Genomic DNA, 16,982 nt, shown 5'->3' with positions numbered 1-16,982 from the left:
AGGGTCTCATCAAGAAAAGCATTTAGAAGAAGAGAGAAGGGATCTATCTGCAAATAGACAATACACAAACAGGGGTGGGTGATGCGAGGCAGCCAGAAGCAAGCAACTTGGCACTGAAGTTTAGGAAGTGTCTTAATGCCCCATCTTTCTTCCCCCAGGAGGACTAGATTACATGGCACTGCATGACACTGGGCTAATTTACTGCTGATGCAGGAATCATTAAAAAAGGGATAGAGAATAAGACAGAGAATATCTTATTGCCCTTATATAAATCCATGGTACGCCCACATCTTGAATACTGCGTACAGATGTGGTCCCCTTATCTCAAAAAAGATATACTGGCATTAGAAAAGGTTCAGAGAAGGGCAACTAAAATGATTATCAAAAAGAAAAGGAGTACTTGTGGCACCTTAGAAACTAACAAATTTATTAGAGCATAAGCTTTCGTGAGCTACAGCTCACTTCATCGGATGCATTCAGTGGAAAATACGTCCGATGAAGTGAGCTGTAGCTCACGAAAGCTTATGCTCTAATAAATGTTCACAGATTCATAGATACTAAGGTCAGAAGGGACCATTATGATCATCTAGTCTGACCGCCTGCACAACGCAGGCCACAGAATTTCACCCACCCACATTTGTTAGTCTCTAAGGTGCCACAAGTCCTCCTTTTCTTTTTGCAAATACAAACTAACACGGCTGCTACTCTGAAAGCTGTTAAAATGATTAGGGGTTTGGAATGGGTCCCATATGAGGAGAGATTAAAGAGGCTAGGACTTTTCAGCTTGGAAAAGAGGAGACTACGGGGGGATATGATAGAGGTCTATAAAATCATGAGTGGTGTGGAGAAAGTGAATAAGGTATAAAGGAATAAAGTGAATATTTATTTGTTCCTATAAGAACTGGGGACCACCAAATGAAATTAATGGGCAGCAGGTTTAAAACAAACAAAAGGAAGTTCTTCTTCACTCAGCGCACAGTCAACCTGTGGAACTCCTTGCCTGAGGAGGTTGTGAAAGCTAGGACTATAACAGGGTTTAAAAGAGAACTAGATAAATTCATGGAGGTTAAGTCCATTAATGGCTATTAGCTAGGATGGGTAAGGAATGGTGTCCCTAGCCTCTGTCTATCAGAGGATGGAGATGGATGGCAGGAGAGAGATCACTTGATCATTACTTGTTAGGTTCACTCCCTCTGGGGCACCTGGCATTGGCCACTGTCGGTAGACAGGATACTGGGCTGGATGGACCTTTGGTCTGACCCAGTATGGCCGTTCTTATGTTCTTATGCCAAAATCCCACCACCCAGCAACTAGCAATCCATCACTACCTTGGAATCAAACCGAGGCTTCTAGCTTGCCTTTGGTCCATGCCCACAACTACCAAGGATGTCAGGATCAGCTCAGCTCTGGGAAGAGTTTACAATATTTAATTCTAACTGAAGATTTTCTCTCACTTTCCCTGAGTTCTGGAGCAAATGGAACCTTGCAAGAACCAATGCCTGGGGCCAGGGGGCACAGGGCAATGTCAGGCTATAAAACAAAACCAGGCATCTGCGCACAACTGGTCCCCCTGACGTGGCCCCAGCGGAGTTCTGAACATCCTGAAAGTGGGGTAGGGGTTGAAAGGGAAGTGCTGAGGCTGCCTGCACTACTCTAGCACAAGTGTTGACAGCTGCTTATTTCTTTTACTGGGAGGGGAGGGGGTCCGCACTTGCTAACGAGATGAAGGGTATGTCCACACTGCTGTGGCTACAGTGGCCCAGTGACAGCGCTGCAGACATGCTGCTGTAGCACTGTAGCGTAGATGGTTCCTGCATTGACGGACGGTTTTTTCCACTGACGTAGGGGAGTGGCTCTCAACCTTCCAGACCGCTGGACCCCTTTCTGGGATCTGATTTGTCTTGTGTACCCCAAGTTTCACCTCACTTGAAAAGTACTTGCTTACAAAATCAGACCTACAAATACAACCATGTCACAGCACACTGAACAGTTACTGAACAATTGCTAATTTTCTCATTTTTACCATGGGATATAAATACTGTACGTACCTTTCAGCGTATAGTTTACAGGCCATATAGAGCAGGATAAACAAGTCATTGTCTGAATGAAACTTTAGTTTGTACTGACTTCGCTGGTGCTTTTTATGTAGCCTGTTGTAAAACTAGGCAAATATCAACATGAGTTGATGTACCCCCTGGAAGCCCTCTGCATATCCCCAGGGGTACATGTATCCCTGGTTGAGAACCACCAACATAGGGAATCCACCTCTCTGAGAGGTGGTTGCTAAGCCCATGGAAGAATTCTCCCGTCGACCTACCTGTGTCTACAGAGCCGCTGGCCTGCCCCGGTGCTCTACACTGCGCGGCGGCATGGCTGGCTCCGGCCGGGCGGCGCAGCTGCCAGTCTGGGTGCTCTGAGCAGCATGGTAAGGGGGCAGGGAGCGGGCGGGGGGGTTGCATAAGGGGCAGGGGGCCCCGGGGGCAGTCAGGGGACAGGGAGCAGGGGGTGGTTGGATGGTTTGGTGGGGGCAGTCAGGGGACAAGGAGTGTGGGGGGGTTGGATAGGTGCGGGAGTCCTGGAGGGCCTGTCAGGGGGTGAGGGTGTGGATAGGGGTCAGGGCAGTCAGGGGACGGGGGGGTTGGATAGGGGGTGGAGGGTCCCAGGAAGGAGAGGTCAGGGGACAAGGAGCAAGGGGGGTTGGATGGGTCGGGAGTTCTAAGGGGGGCAGTCAGGGGGCGGGAAGTGGGAGGGGGCGGATGGGGGTGGGGGCCAGGCTGTTTGGGGAGGCACAGCCTTCCCTACCCGGCCCTCCATACAGTTTTGGAACCCTGATGTGGCCCTCAGGCCAAAAAGTTTGCCCACCAGGTCTATACTGTGGGTTAGGTTGACCTAATTACATTGCACAGGTGTGATATTTTTCATGGCCCTGAGCGATGGAGTTAGGTTGATCTAAATTTTAGATGTAGACTAGGCCTAAGAATTCCTAATGAAGGCTCAGGAAGCCCTGGCAATTACAGCTACAGACCATTTAAAAAGCACTGCGAAGTGCTGGAGGCTATTTGATCATACTCTGCTGGCTTATTAGCTGGAAGTGGCATTTAAATCAGACATACAGACACTTACAGTGGTTTGTGTCACTAAAACAAGTCATTAAAAATTATTCCCTGGGCCAGAATGTGATCTCAGCTACCCCAGTGTAAACCCAGAGGAACTCTGTTAGTTTCAGTGCAGTTACTCCAGACTGACCGAGATCAGACTCTGATCCACTATTGACATGGGTTTAGGATTACAAATTAATCCCGCTCACAGGAGGGTTAGCTTCTTAGTAAAGTAACAATGAATTTACACAACATTTCCTCATTTCAGTTTCCCTCTGCACATACACAGAGGGGCCCCACACCTGCAGATCCCAGCAAGGGGGATGGGGAGATGCCACCATCTCCCTCTTGGGAAATGGTCCATTCCCCTCTTACCCTATCACCCCATCACAGCTGCTGCAATGGCTGGGGAGGTCTCGGAAGAGGGTGAACTCAAAGGGGCCAGAGGAAGGATGTTCTCAATCCCATCTGATTCAGTATAAATTGGGAAAACCCAAACAATCTGTGCAGCCCTGCTGGCTCTCGTCACCGCAGGTCTCTGCGCATGCACTCACCGTCTCTGAGAGCTAGATCCTGGGCCCTCCTCCAGCGATGAGCCCCACTCCACCCTGGAAAGCAGCTGAAGAGCTAAGGGGGCAGATGAGGATTTCCCTTACAAAAGGGAACCCCCCACCACCACCACAGCTGACTCCTGTGCCCTCGTATAAGGAGCGGCAAGGGTGTGGCCATTCCAGGCCAGTATTGCACCCCCAACGAGGCCACTCCTGCAGCCATAATTTGGAGAAGCCCCTGGCCAGTCCCAGTGCCCAGGGAGCGGGGAGGTGCCTAGATCCAACTTTCGGTCCCCTCTGTGACAAACACAGCTCAGCCAGATACAGGGTTGTGCCCCATCTACTTTGAAACAACCTCAGCCAAGGCCCAGACTAGGCACGGCATTAAGTGCTTAACCCAGGATGGACAGAATTGGCAGTTCCCAGCTGAAGTCAGCAGCCAAGCTCCATAGTTGTACAGATGGTGGGCTGGTCTTTTCACTTGCCCTTCTGCCCACTTGCTGGCCATTCTCATGTGACTAGCTCCCATCTGGAAAGCCACCACAGGCTAAAGCAGCGAGTTTGCACAGGAGTCGCGTTTACGCTGGGGGAGCTGCCAGAAATCCCTTCCCATGATGGCAACAGGAAGCACTGATAGGCCCAAGCATAACCAGGACAAACCAAGGGAGTCCGAAATGTCCTGTGTCAGCACCCCACCAGAGATATGTCTTCACCCCCAGGGCATCAGCAGCGCATGCCGTGAGCTCCCTCGTATGGGACAAAGGCAAGAGAAGACAACTGGCGTGCGGACTGCAGGGCGCAAGCAGAGAGCAGAGCACAGACTGCATGTAACCCACGGCCAACTGGGTGTCGCCAGGAGGCTATTAGTGAAGACTTCACACCTTCACAGTGAATACTCCTGCTTCCTGCTGAGTGGAGCCTTGGGGAAGGGAAGCTGCATTACACCGCACTGCTAGGACAGCCACATTCGGGTGATAGATCCCTGGCCTCTCACAGTCCCTCCGTTTGCTGGAATGCTGCACTAAATGCTCCCACGTTCCAGTCGATCCCAGAAAGGCGAGCTGTGCTTCCCACCACACGGGCTCCAGTCAGGGGAATGAATACTGGCACTGTAATAAACACTCCCCAAGAGCCAACAAGCACTAACTCCCACAGTATTCTTGCCAGCAAGTTAAAGAAGTATGGGCTGGATGAATGGACTAGAAGGTGGATAGAAAGTTGGCTAGATTGTCGGGCTCAACGGGTAGTGATCAATGGCTCCATGTCTAGTTGGCAGCCGGTATCCAGTGAAGTGCCCCAAGGGTCAGTCCTCGGGCCGGTTTTGTTCAATATCTTCATAAATGATCTGGAGGATGGTGTGGATTGCACCCTCAGCAAGTTTGCAGATGACACTAAACTGGGAGGAGGGGTAGATACGCTGGAGGGTAGGGATAGGATACAGAGGGCCCTAGACAAATTAGAGGATTGGGCCAAAAGAAATCTGATGAGGTTCAACAAGGACAAGTGCAGAGTCCTGCACTTAGGACGGAAGAATCCCATGCACTGCTACAGACTAAGGACCGAATGGCTAGGCAGCAGTTCTGCAGAAAAGGACCTAGGGGTTACAGCGGACGAGAAGCTGGATATGAGTCAACAGTGTGCCATTGTTGCCAAGAAGGCCAATGGCATTTTGGGATGTATATGTAGGGGCATTGCCAGCAGATCGAAGGACGTAATCATTCCCCTCTATTCGACATTGGTGAGGCCACATCTGGAGTACTGTGTCCAGTTTTGGGCCCCTCACTACAAGAAGGATGTGGAAAAATTGGAAAACATCAAGCGGAGGGCAACAAAAATGATTAGGGGACTGGAACACATGAGTTATGAGGAGAGGCTGAGGGAACTGGGGATGTTTAGTCTGCGGAAGAGAAGAATGAGGGGGGATTTGATAGCTGCTTTCAACTACCTGAAAGGGGGGTTCCAACGAGGATGGATCTAGACTGTTCTCGGTGGTAGCTGATGACAGAACAAGGAGTAAAGTTGCAGTGGGGGAGGTTTAGGTTGGATATTAGGAAAAATTTTTTCACTAGGAGGGTGGTAAAACATTGGAATGTGTTACCTAGGGAGGTGGTGGAATCTCCTTCCCTAGAAGTTTTTAAGGTCAGGCTTGACAAAGCCCTGGCTGGGATGATTTAGTTGGGGATCGGTCCTGCTTTGAGCAGGGGGTTGGACTAGATGACCTCCTGAGGTCCCTTCCAACCCTGATATTCTATGATTCTATGAACTGCAGCAAAACCCATGGGGCCAGTGCCGTGAGTGAGTGGAAATTAATGACTGCTGTGGGCACACTGGAAAGCATTTGTTTACAATCAAAAAAGAAAAGCCCTGGCAGGTCTGGAGTGGGTAGTACCTCACTAAAACTGTCCTGGTTGCCAGCTTGACTGAGCACCTGCAGGGCTCAGCTACGCTGGAAATCAGGCTGCTTAGCTAGATGCCTAACTGTCGGCACCCAAGTTTGAAATTCTGGCCATAAAGGGCTACGGGTGCTAGCTTTGCTCATAGCCTCACACCCAGGCTCAGCATGCCATTTGGGAGACTTGGTCAAACCCTCTCGCTCCCAGGACTAATAGGATCCAGGAGCCTTGAAGGGGCTCAACAATGACCCCACTGGCTGAATGAAGTCTGGCATTGCAGGATTCTTCACTTCGGTACTAAACTGTTGTGTCATGTTGCTGTGTGCTATTAAATGGCTGCTGTGTCCCACCCCAAAGGTGGCTGCATTTCAGCAGGTCCTTTCCTTGGAGACAAATCCATCACACAGCAGAGTTGTGTCATTTGTGTCACTGGCTGATGGCATGTGTGTGACGATGTTACGTCACCGCCCCTGACACAACATCATACGTAGGTGCACGGAAACTAGAGGTAACTCCCACACTTGGGACAGGGAGCTTCCCCATGGGCCAGAGACAGCAGATGCCTGTCCAGCCAGACCGTAGTTCAAGCAGCATGGCTGAGAGCAGGCATGGCCCCAGGGCTCCTGACAGAGATACATGGTGACGGTAATTCAATGATCGTGACAACATAAAGGCGCTGGTAATGGCCATCAAACTAGAATAGACCTTCCTTTCCGCAGATTATGTTACTCCAGCTATACAGGATCTGATTTACTGACATGAATCCCATGGCAATGTTTCTCCTCCACAGCAGCCTCTGTGAGGCAGTTAGTGTGCACATCTGAATGCTCTCAGAGCGGATTATGGTTCTAAGAAGCGAATCGCACAGGCCTATCCATTAGCTGGTTTTCAGAGTCAGCCGCCCCCCTCACAGGCACACATGACACTAGCTAGACCTTTTCATAGCTGATTCCAACACTCTGCTCCCACTCCATCTGGCTGCTGTGAGTTGGGGTTACCTGTCCTCTTATCGTTCACCCTCCCTGCCAGGGTGAATGCCACTGAATAGCATGGAGTTCTGGCAAAAAAGACACTCCTTCTGACAGAGAAGAAGTTATTTCAGGAGACAGGTTAATAATGATCAAGCTTCTATTGGACTAATTGTATCGAACATACTTAAAATTCCCCCCTATGATTTCAATTGGTTACAGGATTCTTCTTCACTTCAGTCCTAAACTGCTGTATAGTGTTGCTGTGTGCTGTTAAAGGCTGCCGCATACTACCCCAGAAGTGGCTGCATTTCAACAGGTGATGTGATTCCTTTATTTATAGTTTTTAAATCAGTTTGCAAAGACTGTTAAGTGCACTGGGATCCTTTGGGCACAAGATAATCCACAATTGTTTCACCACACAGCATCTCTGAGCATTCTGCTATAAGAGCTAATTATATCATCCAATATCATTATGTCCTGCACGACACGTCCCACAAAATCTCACACTGGGCCACGCTGACCACACTTCCCTGATCTCTATGGAAACTGTGACTCTTGTGGCCAGGGTGACACACCTCGGTGGCAAACGCCACTGGTGGATACGCCAGCTCCTAAAGCTGGGCTCTAATTCCCTGCCTATCCCTCCTCCCCGTTCAGACCGGACATTCGTTTGGTTCCCTCCCTCTAGCAGAAGAGTTTTGGTCTCCCCCAGTGCAAACATGGAAGAGCTCCCCTGAGTTCAGTGGGATCTCTCCCCCTGGACTCCATTTACTCATGGGGACAGCACATTTCATTGTGAGCTTCACCTGCGTGAAACAAGAAAAGCTCCCAACAGGAAGAACAAAAGGAAACAGCAGAAGCTGAGCTCCAGGGCTTCTCCTCTCCAGGAGCAATCAGCTCAGCCTCCTTCTCAACAAGAGCTCCTAACATCAGGAATTGGCTTCCCCACTGCTGGCCCTCTCCTGGGCAGGCCCATGCTCCCTATGCACAGGGGTGAAACCTGACCAGTGCCTGATACAATAACAATATTGTACTTTCGATTTACCTCCACTCCCTCTGCTGATGCAGTCTCCTGGAAAAAGCCGAGCTCCCTCCACACCCAGTGCAGCCAATGGGAATTGAGGGCACTCAGAGGAGGAGGAAGGCAGAGGTGGCCACACAATGAACTGGCTCTCAGTAACTCTGGAAGAGGAATGGTTACTGGGCCGAGACCAAATGCTCTCCCTCTCCCCTGACTTGGCCCTTCCTCATAGAGCCCCTGGGCCCTAGTGAGCTTTAGTTAGTGCTTCTGACCCTAGCTGCTGTTTGGCTGATTCCTCTGGCATTGGAGAGTCTGCTCTTTCTGTGCAACCCTCCCACAGCCAAGGTGGCTGGCAGCCGGTCTCCCATGACCATACCAGCAGCTGGTCCTTTAGCTCCCACCAACAGGAGTGGGTTTTATTTCGTACCTAGTATCCCCGGGGCGTTCAGAGGCTCTGGGTGAGGAGGGCATGGGCTTGCTGGTATAGGCTGGGTGGGGGAGGGCACAAGAAGAAGCTACCTTCACTGGGAGCATTTGGGTGGACGTGCTCATGTTGATGTGAGCATGCCCAGAGATGCATCCTGGGAACAGTGACTGGAGCCACTCTTACCAGGATCCTGGGCTCCTTTATTTCCTCCATCTCCCTGTTTTGTTACTCGAGTGAGCTTGGAAGCAGGAACCAAGGGGCTAGATGTGAACATCCTTCCCCAGATAATGGCATGAGGATGAGAAGGAATGCAGGAGCTCCAAGGCCAGTAGGAGGGTAGGTGTAAGAGGAGCCAGAGGAGCTTCCCGTGTGAGCTTGTTCTCTCCTGCACAGTGCCAGGGAGAGTGGAGCTCAGCAAGGAAACCAGGGCCAAGGTGCTGTGTCGGCCAGTCCAGTTTGGGAAAAGCTGTTGGGCTCGGCGCCTGTTCCAGGGGATGTGAGTCTCCCTTTAGAGATGGGTCGGCATCACAACACCCTGCCCATCCATAGCTCAGTTCTGCTGCTGAGTTCTGTGGCTCTTCCCTCTCCTGTGCTAGGTGGAGGCGGGGAGAACACACGAGGACAGAAGAACATATTTTAGTGGCGTTTTAAGATGGACTGTTACTGGGCAAACCTGTCTGGAGTCCCTTCACCTGAAGAGTCTGCTCCTTGGGCATTCTCAAACCTTGCTACTGGCGTATTGAAAATCACCCCAGTCTGCAAGCACCTGGCTCCTGCTGCTCCTGGAGATGGGTGGCTTAAAGAACCCTTAAAGAATTAAAGGAATTAACTCCATACTGACTGGACAGACATAGGGCTCAAGCCTGTTCTCCTTCCTCCTGAGTGGTACCATTGCATTCAATGTGGTACCTGAGCAACTGGGGCAAGCCGAATTCAGCCCATATATTTGCACTCAAACATTTGCTCAGATTGTTGCCTGGCAAAAAAAGAACCGCAGACATTAGCCAGACGGCTAGCTTAGCTGCCCCTGAACTTCACAGTAGCACAATCCATCCCCATTAAGGACCTATTTCCAGCTCCACCTACAGCTTTTCAAACTCTTCTTGACTCCCAAACTGGTTTCCTCTGACGTGCGAGTCTCTCTTACCTGTCTGCTTGCAAAATTATTCGAAGGGCTCCTTCTTTGCTCCCTGGAATAGTGTCTACAGCCCAGCATGGTTCTTTTCATCGCAGCTCCTCTAATTAGCCTTTTAATTGGTTTCTCCTTATTTTTACGCACCTCCCACTCCTCCTCCAGAGCAGATTGCTCCTTGCCTTTCTGTGCCTCCTGCTTATTGCTCTTCATAGCCCCACTCACTGACATCAGCCTGTGCCTTGTTTAGGCTCAGCTGGGCTCAAAAGCAGTTGCACTCTCTCACCAACACAGCTATGTAATATTTAATAATTATTAGTGGAGAGGAGAGGAAGGATGACCCACCAGTTAGGTCAATAGGCTAGGACTTGGGAGACCTGGGCCCAAGTCCTTTCTCTGCCACAGATTTTGTCTGTGGTCTTGGGAAAGTCACTTAGTCTTTCTGTCTCTCAAAAAACCCCCATGAGGATAGTAATCCTTGGGTACTGCACAGGGGGTTGTGAGGCTAGCTACATTACAGACTGTGAGTGCCAACACCATGGCAGTGGGGGTCAGGTAAGTACTTAAGGCAGATAGCTATCTCCATCGCTGTATCATATTCTAGACAAAATCCGTTTGGCTGCCGCCTGCCCCTGGCAAGGGACTTCCCTTCTGGGGCATTCAACCCCCTTCGTGAGCAAGAGGAAGGGAATTCTGGGTGGAGATGGTGGGAAGCCACCCAGGCCACAAAACTTCCAGACTCTGAGTTCACCATTTCAACCTCTCCAAAAAAATAATTAGCTGGCATGTGCTGCTGCTGTCTTTTTGCTGTCGAGCCTTCCTCTCCCATCCTACACAGCACTAACTGGGCGACAAAGAGCCAAATTCTGCTCTCCTTTACCCCGCCTAAACCCAAAGAAATGCCAGCGAAGAGAGAGGAGTCATTCCCAGGTTACCCGAGAGGAAGGCAGAGCTGCATGGGGCCCAGCCTGTCTGGAACACGCTCAGGTCACCCCATCTCTCTGAGGCGTGTACAGCAAGCTTACAGAAAGAGGGTGGTAGTACTATTTTCCTATCTACGTATCTATTTTATTTCTGCTTCTTGGACATTCCTCTCCCTGGCTCTAGGGACATTCACACGATCAGACCAGATCCAGCCAGATAAAACCCACACATACATCATGTACAATGCGATGTAGCCCATGCTGGCCACACCCTTGCCTAAAAGCACAAAACCCAGACCTCCCACAAGAACACCCTCCTCCCGACCCACACGCTCGAGTAAGAGGGGTCTGCAACATGCTTTACCAATAAACAATGGACCAAAGCGGGGAGCAAGTTTCAGAGTTCAGAACCCCTCCCATATAAACCAGCACCTCCACAGACAACAAGGGGAGCGGTAAAGAGGGGAAAGGAATCTCTCAGCTAATCTGGGCTCAAATTATTTAGGATTTTGCAAGCCAAAATTAACCCCTTAAACTCCACCTGGAAGCCAACGGGCAGCAATGCTGATTCCGGAGTGCTCGTATGACGTGCTGAGGGTATCAACGTCCGCTCAGCAAAGGCAGCCGCCACGTTCTGCCGAGCTTCAGCTCCCAGGTGGCCCAAGCTGTAGCCCATGTACAGCGTGTGGCAGCAAGTTAATCTCTTCGCCAGACACACAGGGGAAAGCACTCAGCCACAGACGCTGCTGGAGCACCTAGGAGCTGCCCTGGATCTAATGACAACCCTAAGCTGTGAATGAGGGAAACAACTGGGAGGGGTATTCCCTCAGTCGAGGCTGCCAATAAATCTCTGCCAAGTGTTCGTTGCATCTTCCCATCTGCGAACATCAGGTCGGTCATTACTGGACAGAGGCTCAGCCAGCTGCCTCCTAACGCATCCCCTGGGACAGCCACTGCACAGCAGAGCAGCGCGAGAGGACGGTGTGTCCTCAGCATACTAAAACCAGCACAGCCGACCCCTACGCTTCAAACCTCCGCCTGGCTTCAGGTGCTCTCTGATGTGGGGCTGACAGCCCCACACCTTGCAGAACCCCACAGGCAGCAACAACTGCCCATCACTTATGTCTGGAACCTCTCCCAGACAAAGGGGTGGAGCCACACCAGGGTGGCTCCATTTATGCCTGTCAGGGATCACAGGCACATCAAAAATACCTCACCATCAGTGGTATCAACGGCCACACTCTACCTCGCCGTCGGTGGTATCAACGGCCACGCTCTACCTCACCGAGGGTGGTATCAATGGCCACGCTCTTCCTCGCCGTGGGTGGTATCAATGGCCACACTCTGCCCTGCCGTCGGTGGTATCAACGGCCACGCTCTACCCTGCCGTGGGTGGTATCAACGGCCACGCTCTACCTCGCTGTGGGTGGTATCAACGGCCACGCTCTACCTCGCCGTGGGTGGTATCAACGGCCACGCTCTACCTCGCCGTGGGTGGTATCAACGGCCACGCTCTACCTCGCCGTCGGTGGTATCAATGGCCACGCTCTTCCTCGCCGTGGGTGGTATCAACGGCCATGCTCTACCTCGCCGTCGGTGGTATCAACGGCCACGCTCTACCTCGCCGTCGGTGGTATCAACGGCCACGCTCTACCTCACCGTGGATGGTATCAACGGCTACACTCTTCCGCGCCGTGGGTGGTATCAACGGCCACGCTCTACCTCGCCATCGGTGGTATCAACGGCCACGCTCTACCTCGCCGTGGGTGGTATCAACGGCCACGCTCTACCTCGCCATCGGTGGTATCAACGGCCACGCTCTACCTCGCCGTCGATGGTATCAACGGCCACGCTCTACCTCGCCGTCGGTGGTATCAATGGCCACGCTCTACCCTGCCGTGGGTGGTATCAATGGCCACACTCTACCCTGCCGTGGGTGGTATCAATGGCCACACTCTACCCTGCCGTGGGTGGTATCAACGGCCACGCTCTACCTCGCCGTGGGTGGTATCAACGGCCATGCTCTACCTCGCCATCGGTGGTATCAACGGCCACGCTCTACCTCGCCGTCGATGGTATCAACGGCCACGCTCTACCTCGCCGTCGGTGGTATCAATGGCCACGCTCTACCCTGCCGTGGGTGGTATCAATGGCCATGCTCTACCCTGCCGTGGGTGGTATCAATGGCCATGCTCTACCCTGCCGTGGGTGGTATCAATGGCCACGCTCTACCTCGCAGTCAGTAGTATCAATGGCCACGCTCTACCTCGCAGTCAGTAGTATCAATGGCCACGCTCTACCCTGCCGTTGGTGGTATCAATGGCCACGCTCTACCTCGCTGTGGGTGGTATCAACGGCCACGCTCTACCTCGCCGTGGGTGGTATCAACGGCCACGCTCTACCTCGCCATCGGTTGTATCAACGGCCACACTCTACCTCGCCGTCGGTGGTATCAACGGCCACGCTCTACCTCGCCATCGGTTGTATCAACGGCCACGCTCTACCTCGCCGTCGGTAGTATCAATGGCCACACTCTACCCTGCCATCGGTGGTATCAACGGCCACACTCTACCCTGCTGTTGGTGGTATCAATGGCCACGCTCTACCCTGCCATGGGTGGTATCAATGGCCACGCTCTACCTTGCCGTCGGTGGTATCAACGGCTACACTCTACCTCGCAGTCGGTGGTATCAACGGCCACGCTCTACCTCGCCGTGGGTGGTATCAACGGCCACGCTCTACCCTGCCGTTGGTGGTATCAATGGCCACGCTCTACCTCGCTGTGGGTGGTATCAATGACTACACACTACCTCGCCGTCGGTGGTATCAACGGCCACACTCTACCCTGCCGTTGGTGGTATCAATGGCCACACTCTACCCTGCCGTTGGTGGTATCAATGGCCACGCTCTGCCTCGCTGTGGGTGGTATCAATGGCCACGCTCTACCCTCGCAGTCGGTGGTATCAGAGGCAGCTGATAGACCTAAAAGAATCAGCATTGTCACATGGGCACTTTAACTTCATCTGTTGCTAGGAGATGTTTTGGTTCTGTACTTTTCTTTGGTAATAATTTATACTTGTACAGGGCCAGATTCTCACACCCTGATGCTGTTCAGCGCCCTATGGCACACGGTGTGAGGGAGGGTAGTAGACTCTGACTCACAGTGCTTTTCATCTGCAGATCTCATGGGAGGGTCAGTGTCATTAACCCCATCTTGACAATGGGGAAACTGAGGCACAAAGTGGCAATGTGATCTGCCCAAGATCATACAGTGAGTCAGTATCAGAGCAGGACATAAAATCCAGATCTCCTGATTCCAAGCCTGTGTCTTCTCAACTGGAGCACACTGCCCCGCTGCTAGGCTGGGCAGGATAACACCATAAATGATCATTCACCGTCAAGATACATCTTAAGGTGCAAGAGCACCACCACAGAGTAAGATCTGGTTGAAGGTAGCACCCAGCAAAGCTGAACGGGTGCCGTGCCCCTGCGGGGAAGAAGGGGAAGGACACTGAAAAGCTTCTTCTCCCAGCGTTTTCCTGGGGAGGCGGGTTGAATGGGGTAGGGAAGAGGGGTTAGCCTTTGATTCTGGTGGCTGGTGAACACTTTAATTCTTGACACTGAACCAGGTGGAATTCTCTATTGCCTTGACTGCCTAGGAGAGGTGCAGTCTACACATTGCCATGAATCGTTTATTCAGTACCAGGATCAGGATCTCCACCAGGCTGAATTCATTCATTATCAATTATTCCTTTTTTTACCGTTAATGTTTTGCTTCCTTTATGGAATTTCTGCTCCTTCCTCCCTGCAGGACAAAATAACCACACACGTCCCCACCACCATCAGAGAACGTTTCACCACAAAGGCAGCCGATCAGAATTCCCCAATATGCAGGACAACCACAAAATAAAAGAGTCCTGCACTATCCCACAGGGTGCGGTGAGGTGTGTGAACTGATTGGCTGGTTAGGAGGACATGACCTGCAATAAACTAACAAGGAGAAGCCACAGCTGTGCATTTGGGCACCTCTGATCCAGGTCACTGTCCTGGCATTTAAACGCTAAGGGCTAGATTCCCAGCTGGTGTATGCTACGGCAGCTCCTCTGAAGTCAGTGTGGATTTATGCCATCTGAGGATCTCAATCTGCAGTCGGAATGAACCCATGATACATCAGCCCCCGACCTGCTGTGCTACCAGGTGGCAAGTTACCTGCTCCCCACAGAATGGCTATGGAACCAGTTCTAACTCCAGCTGGTGGCTGACCACTGGGACATTTGGAGAAGCCTCTCCCATAAGTGGTATGTGCAAACTTAGTTATCTAGCCACTGTCACAGCCGTTCCGAATGGGTCCATGAACACATTACACCACAGACCATTAAGCAGCCTGTCTTCTCGTCTCTCTGCTGTGCCTTGTCAAGTTTGAATCCTCTTTGGCTTGTTAACTGCTGTGCAGCCGGAATAAATGGCAGCCGAGCCTTAACTAAACTCCAAGCTGCTCCCGGAGTGCCTATCCCAACGCTAATCCGACACGAAAGCCTTCGCCATTCCCTCCTCCGGTGTGAAAAGCATGGAGGGGAAACAGGGAAGGGAGGGGGGAAAGACACTTCATGTGCTGGGGGAGGACAGGAATGAAGAAAAAGGGAAGGAGAGCAGCAGACCCTGGGGAGTGAATGCCTCCTTGTCCTCTTCTCAACAGAACAGTGGAGCACACGCACACTCGTGCACAGAGTTTACCTGGCACACAGCTGTTCACTGCGTGCAGGGACCAGTGAGGAGTTACACATGCCGCAGGCAAGCCAAGCCCCTGCCCACACCCCTGCTACTGCCAGGATTTCCAAGAGAACTCAAGCGCGACAAAGTACTTACATTGATCATAGCATTGGAGGTGATCCGGAAGAGGGTGGCTCGCTCATTGACGGCTTTGATCTTCTCCCCGCTCTCGGCAGGCAGCTTCAGGTTCTCCAGCTCACTCAGGGACCTCTGGAGAGCCGCCCCGTGCTTGGCAATAAGGTCATTGCACGTGCTTAGATCCTCCAGCTTACTGGCGAGGCTTTTCAGAGTGCTGTGCAGCTCACTCTTGTCAGACTGCGAGGTTGGTTCCTCATCACCAGAGTCATCTGGAAAGAGGGGAGTGGGGGGTGGAGAGAAAAAACGGTTTCCATGGTTACCACCGGACTGTACTAAAGCACGAAGTCGGGCTGTGCAGTGGAAGTGAGTCAAGGGCTCCTGGCTTGTGCTGAGTGCCGGCTGAGCGCCGTTGGGCTGGGGGTGAGAGAGCCTGCACACTGCCCTTGGGGACAGCTTTTCAGAATAGCCCCTAGCTCGTCCCTCTCTGCCCTACACACGGAGCTCCTATTCCCCCTCCTGCTTCCTAGCTGCTTTCACTCCTCCTGTAGCCAAGCTCTTCCTGTGTATCGGAAGCAGGGGTCAGTGCAGAGCACGTCTCTGCCTGTGGAAAAAGCAGCCAGCCAGCGTCCCCAGGCAGCACTGCGTTTTCTGGGTGCCCTGTCCTAACATTCCCAGCTCCCACCTGAGACTGCCGCGCTGCGGGAATGAGCAGCGCCAGGACACTGGGAGTAACAAGGCCGGGGGGGCCCTAGCGAACACCTAAGCACTGGGGTGAGTTTGGGCCAGGAGTGCCCAGTCTCCTGCATCCAAAAAAGAACAATGTTGTAATGATCTGATCCAAAGCCCAGAGATGTCAGCAGGAAAACTCCCAGTGACTTCACTAAGTTATAGAGCCACCCCCAAAAGAGGCTAACCGCCATGCAGGGCTCAGGAGAGCTAGATGTGCAAGTGCCAGCCACTACTGTACTAAGGAGGGCATTCACACAGGGCCAAGTCCCACAACAGCAAGTGTGGGGAGTTCCCCCCACCCCAGAACCTCTGCCGGGGAGTTCCCATCATAACACCCTGGACTGTGATTAGTCAAACCACGTGGGTCATTAGCACAAATGTGCAGTTTGGATCGGAATTTGTGTCTCCATCTGTGTGACACTGGGACCGACGGACCCACTGAGGGTATGTCTACACAGCATTTAGAGCGAGCTTCCCAGGGGGTCCACAGACAGGGGCTAGCAGGCTCGTGCTAGCACTCTAAAAATAGCTGTGTAGACAGCGCCTTGAACTCACGGTTTGGGCTGCAGCTCAGGCTCTGAAGCCTTGGGAGGCAGCTGGGCTTCCAAGCCCGAGCTCCAGCCTCAACTTCAAGCACTGACCATCCAGCTATTTTTAGAGCATGAGTCTGAGCCCACCAGCCCAAGTCTATCAACCTGGGCTGGGCGGCTTGCTCCAAAATGCTGTGTAGATGCACCCTCGGGGAGCACCGAAACACCCGTCTTTCGTAAGGAAAATTATTCTGTTCTGGGTGGTTTCAAGTTTCACCCACATGGAAAGGTCCTGGACACTCAGTATAGAATAACAGCCTTTCTACAGCACTTTGAAACAGGCTATGTAATCCTGCAGA

General features: G+C 52.1%; 1 protein-coding gene across 6 annotated transcripts in view; it reads right to left on the bottom strand.

The window, feature by feature from the left end:
* The window catches only part of OSBP2 (oxysterol binding protein 2), a 344,207-nt gene that overhangs the window by 109,778 nt on the left and 217,447 nt on the right, over positions 1–16,982 (bottom strand). For all 6 annotated transcript variants that reach the window (XM_043529960.1, XM_037878931.2, XM_037878932.2 and 3 more), the window contains one exon: positions 15,383–15,633. In XM_043529960.1, coding sequence (XP_043385895.1) covers positions 15,383–15,633 — 251 coding nt within the window. The remainder of the gene's footprint in view (positions 1–15,382; positions 15,634–16,982) is intronic.

This window comes from Chelonia mydas, chromosome 15 (assembly GCF_015237465.2).
Source record: "Chelonia mydas isolate rCheMyd1 chromosome 15, rCheMyd1.pri.v2, whole genome shotgun sequence".
Lineage (NCBI taxonomy): Eukaryota > Metazoa > Chordata > Testudines > Cheloniidae > Chelonia > Chelonia mydas.
This window is presented reverse-complemented; position numbering and strand designations above follow the sequence as displayed.